Source organism: Centruroides vittatus, unplaced genomic scaffold (genome assembly GCF_030686945.1).
Source record: "Centruroides vittatus isolate TY-2023 unplaced genomic scaffold, ASM3068694v2 contig_1776, whole genome shotgun sequence".
Classification (NCBI taxonomy): Eukaryota; Metazoa; Arthropoda; class Arachnida; order Scorpiones; family Buthidae; genus Centruroides; species Centruroides vittatus.
This window is the reverse complement of record NW_027121087.1, coordinates 273,011-294,239: the sequence shown is the minus strand read 5'-3', so window position 1 is coordinate 294,239 and position 21,229 is coordinate 273,011. Positions and strand designations below refer to the sequence as shown.

Genomic DNA, 21,229 nt, shown 5'->3' with positions numbered 1-21,229 from the left:
GGGGAAAGCTATTATTGAGGAGGAAAACCATTGTTTCGGAACGAATCTGAATTGTGCAAATTTAGTAAATTTTTATAAGATGACTGCTGCCGTGGGTTTTAGAGTTTTGTTGAAAAAAGGAGTAAAATCTGGGCTGAATGAATCAATTGCTTCAGAGAAAGTGTACGAGTGATATGAAAACGGTTCAAATTTAGCCGCGGATGGTACATCGGTAAACTGGTCTAAGATTATTAGGTTAATGTTACCCTAGGTATACAAAATGGCGGCTCGTCTCTGACTCCAGCATACAGAAGCAATGAAACTGTGTGGACGCACGTTTTCTAAACCTAACCTATTCTAATAAATTATAATTATTAGCAACTAAATTATTAGAATAGGTTAGGTTTAGAAAACGTGCATATCCACTGTTTCCTGGCTTCTGTATGCTGGAGTCAGAGACGAGCCGCCATTTTGTATACCTAGGGTAACATTAACCGATTTTTATACACTTCGTATATTTGGTGATCCTGGACGACAGATAATTTACTAGGAGCTCTCCTGGGAAATTTCGGGATGAAATTGAAGAAGGTTCGTGGGTCGGTAGTAAGTGAAGATGTAATTTTATGAAACTAGTTTTGAAAGTCAGTGCTGCATTCGGGATAGTAGACCTGTTTTTGAATGGCACAGAGAACATGAAAATCGCGAGGATTATCAAACCTTTGTCATTTTTTCCATTGTTTTCTAAAAAGATTAAGCGTTTTAGGTGAAGACAAAACCACTTGTGAGAGGAGATTTCAATTTTGAGAGATTATAAAAACTTAATAATGTAAGCTAAGTTTGTGATTGTAAATAATAACAATATTACAAATTTTTCATATGTTTTTAAACAATATCAGCAATGAGCCGAGTACTCGATTAGACAATAATAATATCGAAATTAATAAGTAATTTTGAGTGAAATAAATGAAAACACTAGTTTTTTCCTCCATTTATTTTCGTTAATTTTTAACGGAGACTTAAATCAATCTTCAACTATGATATCGCAGTTACTTTTTAGTAAAAGTCCAAAACTAAAAAAAGAATTGCGTAACTTTCCCGGTTATTGTGAGATTTTGTTTAAAAAATAACTTTTATCTATATATGAAGATGCTTGTTTTTTTGTTCTCTGTGTACTTCTAAGTGGTTTGACCAATTGCTGCGAAACTCGGCAGTTACATAAACATATTCCTATCTTAGATAATGTAAACCACCCCCAAAATATTCATTTTTTTATATCAATTTATCTACATTCATGTACTGGCTTTACGTATAGCACCATCTGTTGGAAAAAATTTAAAAAGTAATAAACTAAATATAATTTAGACGAAAAAGGATATAATTTAAAAAAACAAATATTATATTATACTTCATTACTGCGACAATCATTGGGTACTTTATAAACCCAAGCAAAGCCAGGTGTAACGAGTTAGTTAATCATAACGTCACACACAATTTTATTTATTATCTGTTAGGAAATTTTATTATAAAACTTATATTTTTAATTATTATAAAATGACAAAAAGCTTAATTTTGAGGGAAGGAGTGAGTTTTATAAGAAATTGTAAATGCTAATAACGAGTAAAATCGTCATTAAATCCGACCAGTCTCGAAATATGACACACAACCTGCCCCCCATCTCCTACTGCTGGACCTTACCAAAATTTAATAGCACTAATATCTATTATATACAAGCTACCATCCCAAATTTCGTTTCTTGATCTGCATCCCATCTTGAAATATTAAACGAAATAAATGTCAACACACATTCACGGAATTTCCCCCCTTTTAAGTTTTTGGTTCAGAGCGTCTCCAAACGTGTGAATTTACAAAATACCCAGAGGGTCAAATTTGACACGATTCCAATACATTTTCTTGTTATGTATACATAATAGCCAAGAAAGTAAAAAAAAAAAAAAAAATTCAAAACGCTGCAATTTTTAATCATATTTTTAATTTATTTAATTTAAAATATATGCTCTCCACCTCAAACGAGTAGTGGCTTGCCCCTGTACATCATACTTTTCCTTCAACAATAGAGTCGTCTAGTAACTCCTTTCAAGGAAAAAGTTTTTAATTGAAATAATGACTTCCGGATGGCGTCAGAAGTTGTATATAGTTAATCGATGCCTCTAGCCACTAACGTTTTCATATCTGGTCTCCCCTTTCATCTGTCTGACTTCATTCTCGAAATTAAGGAAAGACAGACAGAAGGATGACAGTGGGAGTTTATAAGTCTACAATATTTTCAAATTGCAGCCCAATAAAACATTACAATTAATCCTACAAATGTATTACATAGGAACGTTACAATTGTTCGAACGTCGCAATATACGAACATCCAAAATTTCCTTTACAGACGAGTCCTCCATTTTTATACCAGAAAATCTGCAATTGTAATCAGTAGATACACAAACTTTATTATGCTTTAATACTTTCATAATATTATGTCGTTTCCATTTCGATTATATGGCCTAAGAAGTGGAAGTAGTAAAGATTGAATGAAATTTACCATTGAATATCAATACGAATTAAATGTAAGAATTGTATTACTAAAGTTAAAACCATTAAGAAAATTCATGAGAAGGAAATTAGCTAATAGATAAACATAATTAATATGCAAATAACAAGAATGTCCTCTCCGTCCTTCAAGCTAATTGTATTATGACATAAATTATTGATTTTGCATATTAAGAGAATTCGTTTAAGTATATCAAGTAATATAAAGCGAAAGAGCAGAAACTTAACAGAGTCTTATAATATAACCAACAATAGATGAATCGCGTGTTAGATACCAAAAGAACAGACATGGAGCATTCTCTTTTCAACGTGCTTCAGCCTTACATTGATGTTTTACAGATTTTTGGAATATTTTTAAATTCAAGAAATGATTTCTTGTTGATTAAAATCTTATTCTTTCATACTTACTTTTTCTTAATGTTCTTAATCTTACTTGTCTTGCCAGAAAATAGATGTGACATTCCTGAATTTTGGAACATGTATGGAAAGAATATACGCTACATCAGTAGTCTTTTATTATTTATATCGCCAATATTTTCCATTTTATACAATGTAAATGCCTCTTTGATCAAAACAATTATAGAGAACGTCAGTCAGAATATAAGATGCTCGCGTCTAATGGTTTCTAGTTTATTAAGGTATCAGGATTTAATTATTTCCTATTTTACTTTCTTGGCTCTATTAGGTTCTCTTGGCATACCTACAGTTTATATTTTTAACAGGAATTATTATGGTTATAACGTATACAATTATAGGGAATGTTTCTGCGTGTTTCATGTTGTTATAGGTTCGCTCATTGTAAGTAATGTAATCAGTTTCGGTTTCGGTTTTCTATGGATACTTACCTATTTAAGTGTTCGTTTGTTAGGAACGTATGTTGCAGATATAAAAAAGAAAATAAAAAGGCATGTTCTGATAGAAAGCGCAACTGTACTGAATGAAGTTACGCGCGTTTTCATTTTTCTACATGAAATAGATAAAATTTTCCAAAATGTACACGTGATATCTGTAACTGTTATATATCCGGGGCATGCATTATCTTTCTCTATGTGTTAGTTACTCATTCTTTAACTTTCGAGCTGTTTCTTACAATACTTTTTGTCTCCTGGTTTGCAATTGTAACAGTGATATATGCTTTATACATTACAAGAATTCCATCAAAGGTATGTTGCATTTTTCTTATCAGTTTTTGAAATATTATTTTATAAATTTTTTTAAAAAGAATTGTTAAGCAATAACGATTGTATATTATTATTTTACTTCTTGAGTCATAAATGTTTTAGCAGTAAAATAATGTTTGTATTAACTTAAATCTGTTAAACAATTATAATAATTGTTTTTTCTATTTTTCTTAGATTCAAGAATTTCATTTCTGTATCATGGACATTTATTTTCAGAACGATCAGTACAATATGAATGTATTATTATTAATTATAACTTTTTTTTAAAATTATGTATTTAAATATTTATGAAGATTTTCTCCTGTTTTTCAGCCTTTAATATTATTATATATTGTGAAAAGAAACATTGGATTTAAAAGTAAAAATTTCTTTTTCTTCTGTAAGCAGTCAATCTTAAGTGTAAGTAAATTCAAATTTATCGTTTTGTATACATAATAAATGAAATTTCAGCTACAAAATTCAAAAATTTGCTTTATTGAAGTTCATTAATAATGTAAACATCACTAACTTACCTCAAGTATGTTAGTGATGTATCACTTTGATATAAGCTGCCAGCTCCAATAAAGCACATTTTTAAGTTTATAAATATAAACTTGACATAAATATTTTAAAATCGATTTTTCAGTATGTCTTCGAATACGTCACACAATCTCTTGCATTTCTTCTAATCAGAACTTCACATTGTGTGGAAAATTGCGATGAAAATGGCCAAATATTGTTGGATTTAACATCCTAATAAAGTGTATTATACGTGTAAAACTAATAATTTCAGTGTTTGTTTTTAACTGTGGTATCCAACTATATGAATTTGAATTGCAAGGATCGTTCATCTTCATTAACATCGGGGGTTAATGTTACCCTAGGTATACAAAATGGCGGCTCGTCTCTCACTCCAGCATACAGAAGCCAGGAAACAGTGGATATGCACGTTTTCTAAACCTAACCTATTCTAATAATTTAGTTGCTAATAATTATGGTAATTTATTAGAATAGGTTAGGTTTAGAAAACGTGCATACACCACTGTTTCCTCGCTTCTGTATGCTGGAGTCAGAGACGAGCCGCCATTTTGTATACCTAGGGTAACATTGACCACATCGGGATTTGGATACATGAATAAGTCTTATAATAAGACTCGATTAACAATATGGTGCTACAAAACCTCATAATTTGTAATTGTAATGGTTTCTTCGGAAGTGGTGAGTGTATAAAGCCTAAAGGAAACAAAATTAATATTCGAAATCAGACGGAGAAAAGGAGCAGGTTCATATTTGAAGTCTATTTTTCTACGAATTTCAAGGATATATACGAATCAGAAAATATGTAGACTGCTGCCATAACACCCCGTTTTCTTATGGCAGCAGTCTACAGTAAACAGGAGGACCCGGATTCGATATCGAGTAGATAAATTTCGTATCAGCAAGTTGTTCTGGATTATTATTTCGTGTTAGGGAATTATATTTCATTCCATTATTCCTGCTAATTTGATTTTGTAATAATTAAAATTGAATGCACGTGTCCTCAGTTGTGTTTAATTTGAATGTTATAAATTACGTAAATTTATTTATGCACAATATTATGTATGACTTGATAATTCTTCTATTAGCCTAACATTGATACTTTTCCACCTAATACTTTTTCATATCAAGTAAAAATATGTATTCATTTAATAAATATTCTAGATTTAAGAAGCATATCATGTATATTTAAGATAAATTTAGCAAGATAAAAAAAAAATATTAATTTAGAACTGATGGTAATAAAAAGCTACATTATCAAATTAAGAAGTATTTATTGATTTTTGTTTAGAAACTGTAATACAAACAACACCTTAATGCTGAGAATCTTTGAATTTAATGATAAACAAACGTTTTCAGCTCATTCCATGAGCCATCTTCAGGTTACAACATTCGAAAACTATATCGAACCAGCAGTTCAAATTGAAATAAATAGAACTCACGCGCGTTGCTAAGCTACGCAAAACAAAACATAATCTAAATAACATAGAAAACAAAATAAAATAAAATACAATCACATATGCCCACGGTACATGTATACGTTGTAAAAAATCCATAACTCCCTATGCAATCATTTTGCCTAGTTAACGCCTTCCTGTGACTTTTTTAATTAAAAACTTCCACGCTGACGGTAAAATCGTCGCATCCTTGTAGTTTAAGCATTTTTTGGTTAAGCTGGACCTATAAATTTCACATTTCTCGGTTGCCGCCGCCAATGTTTAGAAACTATCGCACAAATCTAACGAGTCGTTCACTTTTAGAATAACTACGCGTAGTGATTAATGAAATCTAATTTTGAATCAATTATAAAAGAAAAATGAATTAAACGTGTGTTTTTAGAATTTAGGTATACTGTAATTTAGAATTTATGTTGTTAATTCGTTGTGTTCTCTTTCCAAATAGCACAACTTTTGAGGTTTTGATGCGTAAGCAATTCCAAGTGTTCCTTCCATATCTAGAATTACTCCTTCTGGTGGTTTGATCGTAAAATTCTGCAACATAGTAGTAAAATACAAAAACAGCTCTGTTTTGGCCAAGGTTTCTCCCGGACAGGACATTTTACCTATCGAATAAAAATTGGGTTAATGTTACCTATGGTTCCAAAATGGCGGCTCGTCTCTGATTCCAGCAAATAGAAGAAAGAAAACAGTGAGAACGCACGTTCTAACCTAACCTAACCTATTCTAATAATTTTGTTGGTAATAATTATGGTAATTTATTTAATTATTTGCTAAAATCAGAGACGAGCCGCCATTTTGGAACCATAAGTAACATTAACCAAAAAATTGATTTTTTTTTTTTTTTTTAATTATTATGTGCCAAGTATATAAAATGAAAATTGAAATTACTGGATTTAAATTTTAATAAAGGTTTTAGAATCTACTTTTTGCTATATTTAAAAAGTAAATTTGCGTTATTCCAATAATGCGGCATAACTACCGTTTATAGCTTATTCTTAACATTTATCTCTTTTATAAGCGCCACATTTTCTATTGATACTTCTCGAGATTCAATAAAATCGAAATGTTTCTACGACTTCAAGTATATACAGACGTTTTTCTTATTTACTGAGACTAAAATTTAGCATTTTCGGAGGTATATACCAAGAAAACTTCGTTAATTATTCGAACTAATAATAAGCAGTAGTTTAAAAGTATTATATCAACAAAAGTTTGCCCTTATTTTTGATCCTTCTCCCCATCACCACCACTCATCAGTAATCGAGGTTTAGTGATGACTGGTGGTGATGAGGAGGAGGATAAAAAAAGGCAAATTTCTTCCTCTCTAATTACGTCATCAGGCCAAAAGTTTAAACCATTCACAAATACACTAGAATTATTTTCAGACAATTTTGTGATTAAATATGAAGAAAAATAAATGATGTCACCCGTCCTCCATCGACACCAATCGTCAGATACTGATGCAATACTTGAATCCTTCTCAAGCTATAGAATGTATTTAGAATAAATTATAAGTACTCCGCATATATATTTTTATAAATATATTACCTTTACGTAATATATCATTTCCCAGCTTCACTCGGGAGAATGATAAGGTAAAAAGAAATGTTAAAATTATTATAATTATTCCGAGTTATAAAACGTCGAAAATATATAAATAATGATACAAACAATAATAACATACCCAACGAAAAAGGGATATAATAATCGTGTCGAATAAGTTTACTTCCTGTTTCGTCTAAAAATCTTTCTGGACGAAACACTTCCGGATCTTTCCAATAAGCTTTATCGTTGTGAGCAGACCAGATATTTGCCAGAACAATACTTCCCTTTGGTATGGTGTAACCTTTTAGTGTTGTGTCTTCTTGACAGCTATATAATTAATCATTTTTAGAAAGAAAAATCAGAGATTTTTCTAGAGAAGAAAATATATTACTCACCATCTAAGAACATTCAACGGAATAATAGTTTTCCATCGTTGCATTTCACAAATGACAGCTTGAGTAAAAGGAAGTTTAGGATGATCTCCCCAGGTGGGCCGACGATGTCTTCCTATTTTATTATATATTTCTTGTTGAACACGTTTCTGAATATTTTGATATTTTGCCATAATGAGAAATGCCCACGATAAGCTTTCTTGAACAGTTGCGCTTCCAGCACCAAATAATCCTAGCACAGTTTGAAGTAACATTTCCACTAAGCAAGAAATTTTCAGTCAAGATTTTAGGATAAACAGTGATAATACAGTATGCATTAACTACACCTCTTTAGTATAAAAAAACACCTACTATCAAAATAAGAATCGATGTTATGCTTCTCTTTCTTCAATTCAATTAAATAGCCGTCGATGTAGTCTCTAATACAATTGATATCCAAAGTCTTTTCGTGTTCTTTAACTTCTTTCCTTAAAAAAGTATATCATATCTTAAGTGTGTATTGAGCATAAATTAATTGTTGCAAAATTTTATATTATTAATAAAACGTACTTTATAAATGTGGTTATGTTGGATGCAGCGGCAATTGTTTTGTTATAATTGAAGATACCCGAATAATACATAAACGGTTTCAACCAAGGAATGGACATTTGAATAGAAGATTGACCGAAAAACTTTGTAACAACGTTTAGGCTCTCGTCGAGTAATTTTCTTTCGGGAGAATCATACTCCAATCTTTTTCCAAATAACAAAAAACATATAACATTTGATATACTAGGAGTTAGTATATCAACAGCTTGAAGTGGTTTTCCTTTTAGAGTTTGAAATTTTTCGATGACAAAAGAGATTTCTTCCTAAAAATTTAATTTTATAAATATTAATCAAATTAATGGACTGAAATAGATTTTTTACCGTAATAAATTCTTCCATTCCTCTTCTTCCGAATCCAAGCTCTCGAAGTGTATGAAATACAAATCGACGATGTTCCAACCATCGTTTTCCTCCAAATCCAGCTATAATTAATAAACATTTTCAAATATTTTCACATATCTATATATATGACATTTAGCATTTTCAAATATAACTTGCCTTTGTTAAATTTTGTTTTTAAAAGTATATCAAATGACATCTGAGGAGGACGAGCAAGCATAAACGAATTGTTTAAACCTTCTTTTATGGAAGAATAATTAGTCAAAACAATTGTGTATCGACTACCTAAATAAACACTATATAATAAAATAGCCTATTCATTATTCAGGTTAAGCATTACTATATTAAAAAGAAAGATCATTCGTCATACCTAAATATTCCACCGTATTTATCGCGTAACTGATTGAACTTTTCTGGCGCATCTTTTCGAATGAATGGTAAATAACCGACAATTGGTAATCCTATAGGACCAGGAGGAAAATTTCGTTTCCGATATCGATATAAAATATAATGAGTAATGTAGGCAACAGTTACTGCTAAAACCAGAGTGGGTATCAGAATATTCTTCTGTGTCCATTCTGTTAGTGCTTCCATTGTGATTCAACGTCGCAGCCTGTAAATTTTTATCCAAGTTTTAATTTCTTTTAAGTAATACAAATAACTAATATAAAGAAATAAAAGCTTACGAATCGATTTGTAAATGTGTCATGAAATAGTGTATTATACTAAATTTACAGGAATAGTTTTTAATTTTTATCTGGTGTAATCCACTGTAACCTAATTTATCGAAACATTGTAAAATAATTATGGATTATTGAAAGAAAAGCTTATACAGTGTTTATTTATTTAGATATTTGTCTAATGTAGCCTGCTTCTTCCGTTTTGTTATGTAAAAGAAAAGGGGGATGCCAGGTGGAATAATTGAAAAATCACCAAATATGATTTTAAAGTTGCCAGATTTTTACCGGTGTTATTTAAAAAAGAGTCGAACTTTCACCAGTTTGATTAATATTGTTTTTAATGTTATTTTACGATTTTTAACGCCAAATAAATTGGAAAATGCACATTATTATAAAACGGCATTAAAAAATCTAACATTTTATAAAAAAGGAAAACAGTTTTTATTTTTTTACTTTACGTTATCAAATAAATATAATTATTGTATATGAATTTAGCTGCTTATCTTCGCATGATTGCAATTTACGACGTCTCGGGGATGTACTGTACGTAGTAACATAAACTACTGTACTAGATAAAGGTAGGATGCAATGAACATTTTCTAAACTGGCGAAATTAGAAGAAATGAAAAATAAATTGTAATACACTCATTTGTAGTGTATTTTTTTAAAAAAATCAGCGAAAAAGACGATTTTTCCTTAAGGTTTATCAAATTACCAGATTTTGCAATTATTGATGGTGCCATCTGCTACACCTCCAATGACACTCATTAACGGGATTTTGGAAATAGATGTTATTTCCAAAAACCATCATGTCTGACGCTAGCAACAGCTTTATCGTTCACGAAGATGTTGATGAGCCCCAGACTTGACGCCAGCACATTTCTTTCTGTGTGTCTATCCTTAATTAAACAGAAGGTTCGTGGTCACGAACCACTCCACGTAAAGTTTACGACGAAATAAACAACATAGACACGGGCTTGTTGAGGTAGACTTCAGCAAACATGGTAAAACGCGTGAAAATGTGTCTCAAAGTAGAGGATTGACACTTTTAGCTTATTTTGTTTTGTTAAGCTATGGCCACGCAACACTTGGGCGATTTGCCTAGGGGAGATGCCTTCCGGGAGGTCTTTTAAGGGAAACTGGCCCCTATTCAGGCGTTACAGACGTGGAGAAAACCCGGAAAACTCCACGTGGCCAACCCGTCCGAGCAAAGCGTGAACCCACGACCGAACTTCGTGTTCAGGGTACTAAAACAGCTTGGCCACTGGTGGGCACGACACTTTTAGCATTTGATATGGTGGTAAATCATTTTTCTATTACTTACCTCTCAGTTACATATAGTAGCGTTACCGCTGTGTTATTAAGTCGAACCTTTTAACTATGTAGATGGGAGTACTGCTTATATTGATAAATTAAATTGGTTTCAAAGTCGTTTTAAGGTCACAATCTAATAATATGATAAGAAACTGTATATTATAAGATTAGATTAGGTTATATATCTAATAATATGCAATTATTAGATTAAATAATATACAATTATTAGGTTAAATAATATACAGTACAATAACTGAAAAATATAAAATTGCGGGATTTATTTTTGGAGGTGCTAAAATACAGAAGCTTAAAATTTACTTGCAATATTCAAATGCATTATAATAGTATTGTGGACAAATCTATTTGATGAATTCATTTAAAATCTATGTCACCATTTCGTTGAATTTGAATATTTCAAGTAAAAGCTCACATATTAATTTCTATCATAGATCGCTCTATGATAAGAATTAATATGTAAGCTTGTAAAGTATGGTTTAAAAATGACCTTCCAGATGTTTACATTTTTAGGCTCAAGGGACATTGAAACGTCGACAAATGCAAAAAAATTCGGGGGTTTTATTTCTATGTAAAGATGTTAGTGTGTGGGGGGCACGATTTTGTTCACCCTGTTTGAAGCCTAATAACTCCTGTGCTTTTTGTCGAAAATTTCTGAAAGTTTGCAGGGAGGTTTGTTTATTAAAGAGATCGATGCTATTAAATTTTGGTGATTAACAGTCGAGGGGGTGGAGAGATAAAGGAGTTGGTGTGTATCTCCAGTAGGGTGGGACTTAATGACGATTTTACTCGTTATTAGCGTTTGCAATTTTTTATGAAACTCACCCTTATCCTCAAAATTAAGCTTTTCGCCATTTTATAATAGTTATATATATATACAATTTTTTATAATAAAATATGATAACAGATGGCGCCACCAAATGTTGCCGGGAAAGTTAAGCAACTCGTTGTTGGATTTTCTGTGGCGATGCTTGTTTTCTTTATTTATTATTACAGTGACATGGCTTCAACCGTAACTTGCTATAGTTGTAGTCTGTGTAATGTAAACCGTATTCACACGTTGAATCCTATTGTCGAATCTGTTTACAAAGTTTCCATTATTTAATGTTTTCGCTGAATTTTTCTTTTTTTATCCTGGTTCCACTAATATTTTTATGAGATAAATAATAAGATTTGATTAGTTAACTAATAAAAGAATGTGTTCTTCTAATACACTTGAAGTGAACAAATATTTTAGCCATATTTTGTTTATTTCGATTAAATTTTGATATATAAGGTACTCCAATATTAAATAGTATTATTATTATTATTATTATTTAGAAATTACGAACTTCTGCTGCCAACCGGAAGTCACGTTATTTCAATTCAAAAAATTTTCCCCTGAAAGTAGTTAGATAAATGACCGGCACGACTTTATTCATAGCAGGAAAGTATGATGTACAGGGGAAAGACACTACTAATTTCAGATGGAGAGCGTATATTTTAAATTGAATAAATTAAAAATATGATTAAATTGCAACGAGTTTATTTTAAATTTTATTTCTTTAAATTTTTATAATTACGAATTGACGGATTTCATGTTATTATAGTTATTAAATTCCTTACCAATACCCGTTAATATAAGTAATGTACTGTACGTGATTAAAGATTTAAAAATTTAAGAATATAAAAGTTAATTAATTAATTTTTTCTTTATAAAATAATTACGAAAAGAAAATTTACAGATTAAGAGAAGTGATTGACAAGACACAATTTTCTTAAAATGCTTTCTTTATTTTAATGTTGATTTTAAGAAAACAGGTTTTATACAGTACATATGAATGAACGTAATTATTATTCAGAAATATAATATTCCCCCGCTTCATCTCTAGTATTTGTTTCTCTAATTTATCTTCAGAAAAGCCGAAATACTAAGAATCATAATTAAAAATCCTACCTAATTTTAATTATTAAATGTTAATAAGAAATTCTTATTTCTGCTTATTAATTCAGTATTATTTCTATCTCGATAAAAAGTATAACTTTTGATTTTTTGATACGTAAGGGAGTTCTAATATTCCTTTCAAGTCAACGTTTTCTTCAAACGATTTAATCGAAAATTGTTGCATTACACTAGAAAAAAAGAGAAATACTTCTTCTTTTGCCATACTTTCTCCTACACAAGACATTTTACCTGTAAAACAATAATTATATAATGGAATATATATATATAGACAAAAATGTAAGACTATAAATTTAAGATATATATTTTACAACTGAGAGATTCCAGTTGAATTTTAATCAAATTAATAAAAATCGCGTTAATTCATATTCACTTAATATAAATGGCATCAAAGAATTCGTGTTTAAAGGCGCTCAAGTCAAATTCAATAACAAAAATATATTATATATAATGCAGTATTATATTACAATCAATATTACCTTGCACTTGTAAGCATTTTTAGCATGAAATACAGTTTAAAAAAAGTATAAAAAAAGGCTTTATTTTGGGGGTTAAAAACAGTTTAATTCATTTTATATTGTTTCTTATGGGAAACTTTGTTTCGGTTTTAGAACAAATTTTAGGAACGAATTATGTTCGAAAACCGAGGTTTGACTGTATTTGAAATTCTGGCAAAATCAGCCAATTATAATCGCTGATCAAAATGGGTGATTTGTACCTTTTTGTCATCTTTAGAGCGTTAGCCATCCGATTTGTGTTGATTTCCCTGTACAGGACAAACTTTAACACTTCTGTAATTTTCAGTTAACTCTGATTTAGTCGTGTTTAACACTTATTAAAGCTATTTTTGAAATTTCAGCTGTTGGAAAGCAAAACACCTTTGCAATTTTTTGCTTAAAAACATCTCAATTTGGTATTTTCCAAAATGCTGCCGAAATCAAAATAAAATATAACAAAAGAACGATGTTGGAAAAAAAAAAATGATTTTTCTATCAGGAAAAATAACTTTTCTTGATACACAATATTTGTTTTAAATTTGAATTATCAAAAAGTAGTGTTTATTTAAAAGTAGGAATGAGAAAACTTCATAAGCTCTTCAAATAGATACAACCTGTGTTCATTGTTTTCACTCTCAATAATATCTATAAAGGTTGTATTTATGTAATAACGCATGGTAATTATTATAGGAAAATTTGATAAATCAATGACGTGATTTTTTTATGTTTTTTCCTGTAAACATCCTTCAGTCAAAGTTAAATCCTATTTTTTCTAGTGCCTGTATATGCTTTTTTAATGCATATCTAAGTAGTCTACTCTAAAATAACCTCTTAAACTTTCAGGTAGGTAAATTTAATTATCTAATAGTTTTTTTCTATTAAATTCTCTTGCTTTCTGAAATATAAACATTAAAATTAAATATATAGCAATTGATGAAATTCGACTGTAGTGTGGTGAATACAACAACAGTATTAAAATGTTATCAATCAGTTATCATTATAGCTAATCCCTAAAGTAATTACAATAAACGAAATCTATTACCAAAGTTTTGATCGGATTCGAACCTAGAATTATGTATAATAAAATATATTCATTTTGCTAATTAATAAGCTAATTAATAATTACTTCAATCAACTAATAAAAATGAGTAAATCTATTAAACATACCTAACGAAAAAGGTATATATAAATCATGACGAATCACTTTCTTTCCTGTTGCATCTAGAAATCTTTCTGGACGAAATATTTCGGGATCCTTCCAGTAATCTTTATCGTTATGTACAGACCATATATTAGTAATCACGATACTCCCTTTAGGGATTGTAAGTCCTTGTATTGTTGTTTCCTCTATACAACTAAAATTTCCTAAATTTTAGTTGTATTAAAGATTAATTTTAATCTTTAATTTTTATTAAAATATTATAGAGAAGAATATTACTTACTATCTCAGCAAATTAAGTGGTAGAAGTGTTCTCCATCGTTGAATTTCGTAAATTACAGCTTGCGTGTAGGGAAGATTTACGTGATCGGCCCACATTGGTTGACGAATTCTTCCGATTACGTCATCGATTTCCTGTTGTACACGTTTTTGAACGTCTTGGTATTTAGCCATAATAAGAAAGGCCCAATTTAATGTTTCGTGTACTGTTCTACTCCCAGCACCCAACAGGAATTGTAAAGTTTGCTTCATCATATTTCCTAGAAATAAATTATTTTAAATTGTACTCCATCCATTATTATTCAAAAATGATAATTTACTCAATGAAGATTTGTCTGAAGATTTGTCTGAAAATAACCACTCATAATTTCCTATTCTCTTAATTTGAGAAAGAGGGAGTTTATTTAGTCATTAATTGATATAAATGAGCCTCAAAGCAATTAGATTGAATTGCTAGGATAAGGTAATATAAAACAAAAGCTATCTATCAAGGTGGTGTCTGTCAGGAGAACTTTCTATAGAAAACTGACTCCATATTTAGGTGTTATATTCGGGAAGAAAACCCAGAAAACTTCGTGTGAACCCGCAGCTAACTTCCAATGTTTAGTGGTTTTTATTCACTCGACCAGTTCTGGACTCTCTCAAAGTAATTACAACAATCGAATGATAATGTACTTTTTTCATAAACAAAAACGTAAAATCTTATTCTAAGGTGTATCTTATTACAATGAAAAATGTTTTCTGCAATTCAATAGCCTTCCTGTTGTACTGATCTAATGTAAAAATAAGTGCTAAAACAACTTACGAAAGTCTTTACTGTCGTAATAAACTATATCTGAGGATAACAGTTTGGTATTTCGTTTATTCCTAATTGAAAAACTAGAAATATTTTCTTTGTTTTTGAGAAAAATTTCGAATCGGGACCTTTTACCCCTAAGGTTTCCATATCTGGTCTCGTCTTTCATCTATCTAACTCCGTTCTCGAGATGAAGGAAGAACAGACGGATGCCAATGGGAATTTATAGGTCTACAATTTTTGAAAATTGCAGCCTAATCACATAATGTAGACCATGCACTTCAGTCGTGAGAAATTTTAGCCAATCATAGTGTGAGTTGAAGGTGTTTTTTTCTGATCTTGGTTGTATTAAAAAGAAAAAGAAAATGTGTTTCGAAAGGCAGCGCACCCTATCAAATTGACGTTGGCCAAAAATGACAACAATAGTACGTCGCGTGGCCATGGGTGGCGAATCACGTGCGAAGAGAACACCCTATCTACTGTTGATTAATTTTTTAGCATCGCGTGTTATATGTCTGCCACGGCAAAACGATGTGAAGGATATCTAGCAAAAAACAAGATTGGAGTATCGATATATCGAGAACATTCTGACACCCTGATATATCGATATCGATTACACCTCTAAATGTGATACAAAAAGTTATCTGTTTGCAGACGAAACTATCAAAAAATAAAATAATTGGTACATTCTTATTGATTTCCATTGCCCATATTAAGAAAAGAAAAGAGTAAAATTTAAATGGAATATTTCTTTATCGACACGTGCAAAAATTTAGTTCATAATACTTATGAGAAGTCGTTTATTATGCAGTTTTTATTCATATTATACCGTATTAATAAAATAAATATTACTGTTAAAGTAAGACTTGGAATCTTCTTTTCTTTTCTTCAATTCGACTAAGTATCCATCGATGTAATCTCGAATATTATTAACATCCAAAGTCCTTTCGTGATTATCAATTTCTATTCTGCGAAAATAGAAAAAACAGAAAAATATCAGAAAATGGCATTTTAAAGTTTAATAATCAGAGAATTAAAATATAATTTTTAAAAGTCTTACTCTTCAAAAGTACTTATTTTCTTGGCTGCCTCGAAACCTTTTTTGAAATTAAAGAAATCCGTTGACATCATGATGGGTTTTAACAATGGTATATACACTTGGATTGACGTTTGAGTTAAAATTTCCGAAACGTCCTTCAGGCCTTCATCAAGCAATTTCCTCTCTGGTGAATTATATTCTAATCTTCTACCAAATATCAGAGAACAAATTACATTGGATACACTCCGAGTTGTCAATTCTTTCACTATACAAGGTTTGCCGTTTAAAGATTTCAAATCGTTGATAAAGTGATATATTTCTTGCTGGATATTTACACAGTTAGCAATTTCTTAACAAATAAAATACACATTTACTATATATCTCTTACCGTAATATATTCCTCCATTTTGTTTTTACCGAATCCGAGATCACGTAATACGTGTAACATAAACCGACGTTGCTCTATCCAATACTTACCACCGAATCCAGCTATAAAAACATTTCACCCGCTTAGAAATTATTCGAGTAACAGAAAAATCACACGGTTTATTAATTAACTTACTTTTCGTCGAATCAAATTCATTTAAAACATCGAGTGGTAAATTTGGGGGTCGAGAGAGAAGATTTGGATTATTTAAACCTTCTTTCACAGAAGGATAATCATTTAGAACCACCGTATATTTACTACCTAAATAGAAACTAAAAGAAAATAAACCTGTTTAATTAAAAGGCAAACATACAATAATTATAGGAACTCACCCGAATATTCCTCCGTATATTTTCTGTAGTTTACATAGTTTTTCATGAGGATCTTTTCTTAAAAACGGTAAGTATCCAACAATTGGCAATCCAATAGGACCGGGAGGACAATTTTTATTTTTTCTTAATAGCCAACGAATGAGATAGATAAGAATTACTGCAATAAGTAGTGAATGTAATGAATTCTTTAATGTCCATTCTTTTGGTACTTCCATACTTAAACAGAATTATAACAACGATTTAATAGTGGGTGTATTCTATTGTGTTGTTATCATCGTGCTCAAAGTTTAATTTATTAGATATTTTATTTAGTAAGATTAGATTATAATAGTTAAAAACAAAATTTAATGCATACATTAAGAAATCAAATGTAGTTTGATAACCGCAAAAATTTTCATTTATGTATAATGCATACGTAAATGGAGTTCCATTCCCTGAGAACTAATTATATCAGTTAAATTCATGTTTTAAACATATATATTCGATCTAAGAGAATTCGATGATCCAACGATCCTCTTCATTTTTTTCTTTTTCCCTATTTACAAATTTAAATATTGGTTATAACGAGCGCCTGCCGACTTTTACAATACATTGTTGTAATAAAGAGAGCAACGAGACTAAAATTTCCGATTAGACAGCTCATAGCTCGTGTCTTCGTTCCAGTGTCTACCGTAGATGTAGACTACGCGACTATACAGGGGTATAGTCGCGTAGTCTATATTAAACATACAGAATGAAAAAATCCCTCAACGAGTTGCTTAAGTTTTCCGGCAAAATAATCTAAATTGTGTGTGGTGCCGTCTGTTTTGAGATATTATTTTAAAAAAATTTTTTTATTATTAATTTTCATAAAATGGCAAAAAGCTTAATCTTGAGGGTAGAGATGAGTTTTATAAAAAAAAATTTAAATGCTAATAATTGGGAAGGACTTAAAAATCTTCATTAAGTTTGTCCCCACTTCGAGATATGACATACGTGCATACAAACTTCCCAGCAAAGTCACAGCAGTTATTAAGCTTGAAAAGGGGCGAACAAAAATGTCCCCCTCCCCACATACCATCCATTCATACAAAAAAACCCTTTTCTTTTTTGATTTCTTAACGTTTTTAAGTTCAAAAATATAAAAATCTTGCAGTGGGTTATTTTATGACTTGTCTCCATACTTTCCCTCTGTTATATATAATAGCCGGGAAAGTAAAAATTGCTTTAAATTGAATTCAAAATATTGCCTCCTTTTTCTTATTAATCTTTTAATTTCACAATGATGTTCATTTATTTAAAGGGAAATGTTGTTTTTTTAATTAGCACAGCAGGAAAATATTTCAATTTAAACATTTATCATTATAGAATTTTGACGTTCATTCTATAACGCGTAAATGCCTTATTATTTACAAAAAAATTTTAAAAATCAGTTGTTCAGCTTACATCCCTCTTGGGCCGGTCTGGATGGGCCCCACGGCCAATCCAGACTGGCCCAAGAGGGGCCCACCAGTTTAAAATACAAAAAAAAAAAAAAATATCTTAAAATTTTATAGAACTACGAGTTCTTTCAAATTGCAGCCCAATAAGAAAACATATAATGATTAAAATAACGAAGGCATAATTCCAATTACACAGTTACAATTTAGACTTTAATTTAAAAAAAAAAATTATTTATATTTTCATTATTTCGTTTCTATAATTAACGTAACACAGATAATGTTACCTTAAAAATAAATTCAAATGTTATTTTATACGACAGTATTCAATATCAATAAATGGTGTAATTAAATATTAGACATTAAAATATCAGATCGAAATCGTTTATATTTGTTTAATTTCTAGATAAAATTTCGTGAAAGTAATGAAGAAAGTTATATCCTGTTTTACGCGAGGGACCATCAGCAGCCATTCTTAGGTAATGTCGACAGTTTCAGTTTTTTTACAAACACAAGACTTTTATACTATTAATTTTTCTATACAGCGAATTTCACAATAAAAATAGTCAGCCTGTGCATTAATAGAATTACTCTCGTGCATCAAAATGTTATTCTAAACATTCGTTATCCACGAAAACAAGAATTTGCGTATATCAACCTCGCGTAAAATAAGACCCTGCTGCATTTATAAATAACTAAAATATGTTAAATTAATTATTTTTCCCCTTTCGTTTCAATTCAAATTCTTTATCCGGGATTAATGCGTTTCCTTTTGTTTGTTGAGAGGATAATACTATTTATCAAATACGTTTTTCATTGCATATTTTGAAACATCTAAATGTAAATCTCCACTTGCAATTCTTTTACCTACTGCAGGCTCTTGAGTTTTTGTTCCCTCCCCGCATATATTCATCACTTCTATTCGTATTTTGTTTTTATTTAATATAGGATAAGTTTCATTTGATTCCTTATCTATATTTTCCAACTCTCTTGTAGGAGTCGCGAGTTCATCGCTTGATTCTCCATGATTATTGGCACAGTTTTCTTCAGTACGTAATCCTTGTTGCAGATGGCTTTCAAGTTCTTCATACAGACAACTTGAACTAAATATTGCATTGATGTATTCTAAAAGACTGCTGAAATTCAATCCATCTATTGAAGGTGAACTATCCGCATTGTTTCTGTTGTAGCTTTCACACTGTGAATTCTCATTGTTTCTATTATAACTTTCACACTGTGAATCCGCATTGTTTGTATTGTAACTTTCATACTTTAAACTGTAATAATTAAATTAACATATATTTAGAAATATTCGAATTTTATGGCTGATGAAAATTATACATTATGGTTAATTATATGAATAATTGATTCATTAATTGACACGAGACACCATTATAGAGAAGCCATAATTATGCCTATTACAAGCGGTCCTCGTCCGCAGTAATGATGTTGAACGGGGAAGTATTCGTGTAATAAAGGTAGTTATGGTTTTGGATTTATACTTTACTAGATTTAAAATCAGAAATGCTGACGTTTTAAATAATTCAGAATCATTGTATTGATTTAGAAATATTTTAATTATTTGATTGGATGGCGCTGGATGCCAAATATGTGCTAAATGGACGTGACCCCCCTCTATTTCCTTATCCCCTTTATCCACCAAAATCTAATTCCCATAATACACAAGCCTCCCTGCAAAATTTCATAAATTTTCGGCAAATAGCACAGGAGTTATTAATCTTTAAATTGGGTGAGCAAAATCGTGTCCCCACGCACTAACATCCATACATGCTGGGAAAAAAAACCCTTAAATTTTTTGCATTGTTCGACGTTTCGAGGTTCCCTGACACGTGAGGGCAAAGATGTAAAAATCTCGGGGAGGGGTCAATTTTTATATTATACTGTTACATTATATATAACAACCGAAGAAGTAAAACTAAATAATAAATGTACTAACCTTTTATGAAATCTAGAGCTAAATCTATTCCACCACGATTTAAATCCCATATTAGATTAATCTTAGTGAACAAATTTAGCTTCTGTAATAATTGACTAGAAATGTTTTAATAATACATTTTATTTTTCGTTTTTAGAGCATTATTGCGCCGTCAATGTGAATTTTAAATGTTTTGTCAATCGTAACTCTCAACAAAACTTTTACATTTATTTTATGGTAATAACTAAAAATAAAATTGTTTTTATAATGATTAGAAATTCGGATATTATCTAAAAATAACAATTTCTTGGGTTTATTTCATGAGTTATTTTCTTTAACGTTCCTCAAGCATAATACTGTGTTATAAATAAATGAAAGCTTATGATTTAAAGGCAATTTAATGTATCATAATTTCCAAGTTAGAATTGTACTATACCTCTAATATTTAAATATAATTTCATTCCAAAATTAAATCTGAAACACTACGTGTCTCGCCGGTGAAGTTTATTCACAATGTAAAGCCAATAATTAATTTCTCTTTAGACTTTCTCCTTCTCTACATCAAATTTTAATTGTTCGTCGATATGATTTACATAACTCACAAAATTTTGTATAGATATTTTATTATTGTCATATAAAAGAAAACAATCATCAACGCGTGTTCTATAAAAGAAGATACCCTGTAAATCATATATTTTTTCATCAATAGCATACATTGTAAGTTCCGCTAATTTTACAGGTCATAATTAACAGAATACTTTACAGGCTAGGGACAGTAATCGAATTTTAAACTTCTAAAACAAATGTTTATTTTAAAAAATAAGTTATAGTAAAATATA

At 30.3% G+C, this 21,229-nt stretch overlaps 2 protein-coding genes across 3 annotated transcripts; both read right to left on the bottom strand.

Moving 5' to 3' along the window:
- Nucleotides 1–5,966: 5,966 nt before the first annotated feature.
- Nucleotides 5,967–17,309, bottom strand: LOC136969328 (cytochrome P450 2C28-like). The gene is made up of 15 exons (XM_067263457.1): nt 17,037–17,309; nt 16,840–16,976; nt 16,666–16,766; nt 16,299–16,600; nt 16,091–16,206; nt 14,447–14,702; nt 14,172–14,359; nt 12,568–12,738; nt 8,716–8,841; nt 8,539–8,654; nt 8,179–8,480; nt 7,981–8,096; nt 7,633–7,888; nt 7,377–7,564; nt 5,967–6,294 (listed from the first exon to the last, which is right to left on the bottom strand). The coding sequence occupies exons 1-15, from the start codon at nt 17,249–17,251 to the stop codon at nt 6,098–6,100; spliced, it is 2,787 nt and encodes a 928-aa protein (XP_067119558.1). The 5' UTR covers nt 17,252–17,309; the 3' UTR covers nt 5,967–6,097.
- Nucleotides 17,310–19,043: 1,734 nt separating this feature from the next.
- On the bottom strand, nt 19,044–20,532 carry LOC136969284 (uncharacterized). Of its 2 annotated transcripts, XM_067263398.1 has the most exons (3): nt 20,412–20,532; nt 19,322–19,731; nt 19,044–19,223 (listed from the first exon to the last, which is right to left on the bottom strand). In XM_067263398.1, exons 1-3 carry the CDS (start codon nt 20,459–20,461, stop codon nt 19,165–19,167), a joined length of 519 nt encoding a protein of 172 aa, XP_067119499.1. In that variant the 5' UTR covers nt 20,462–20,532; the 3' UTR covers nt 19,044–19,164. The 2 variants fall into 2 exon arrangements, with proteins under 2 accessions (XP_067119499.1, XP_067119498.1); XM_067263397.1 differs by having other exon boundaries at nt 19,044–19,731.
- Between the last annotated feature and the right edge of the window lie 697 nt (nt 20,533–21,229).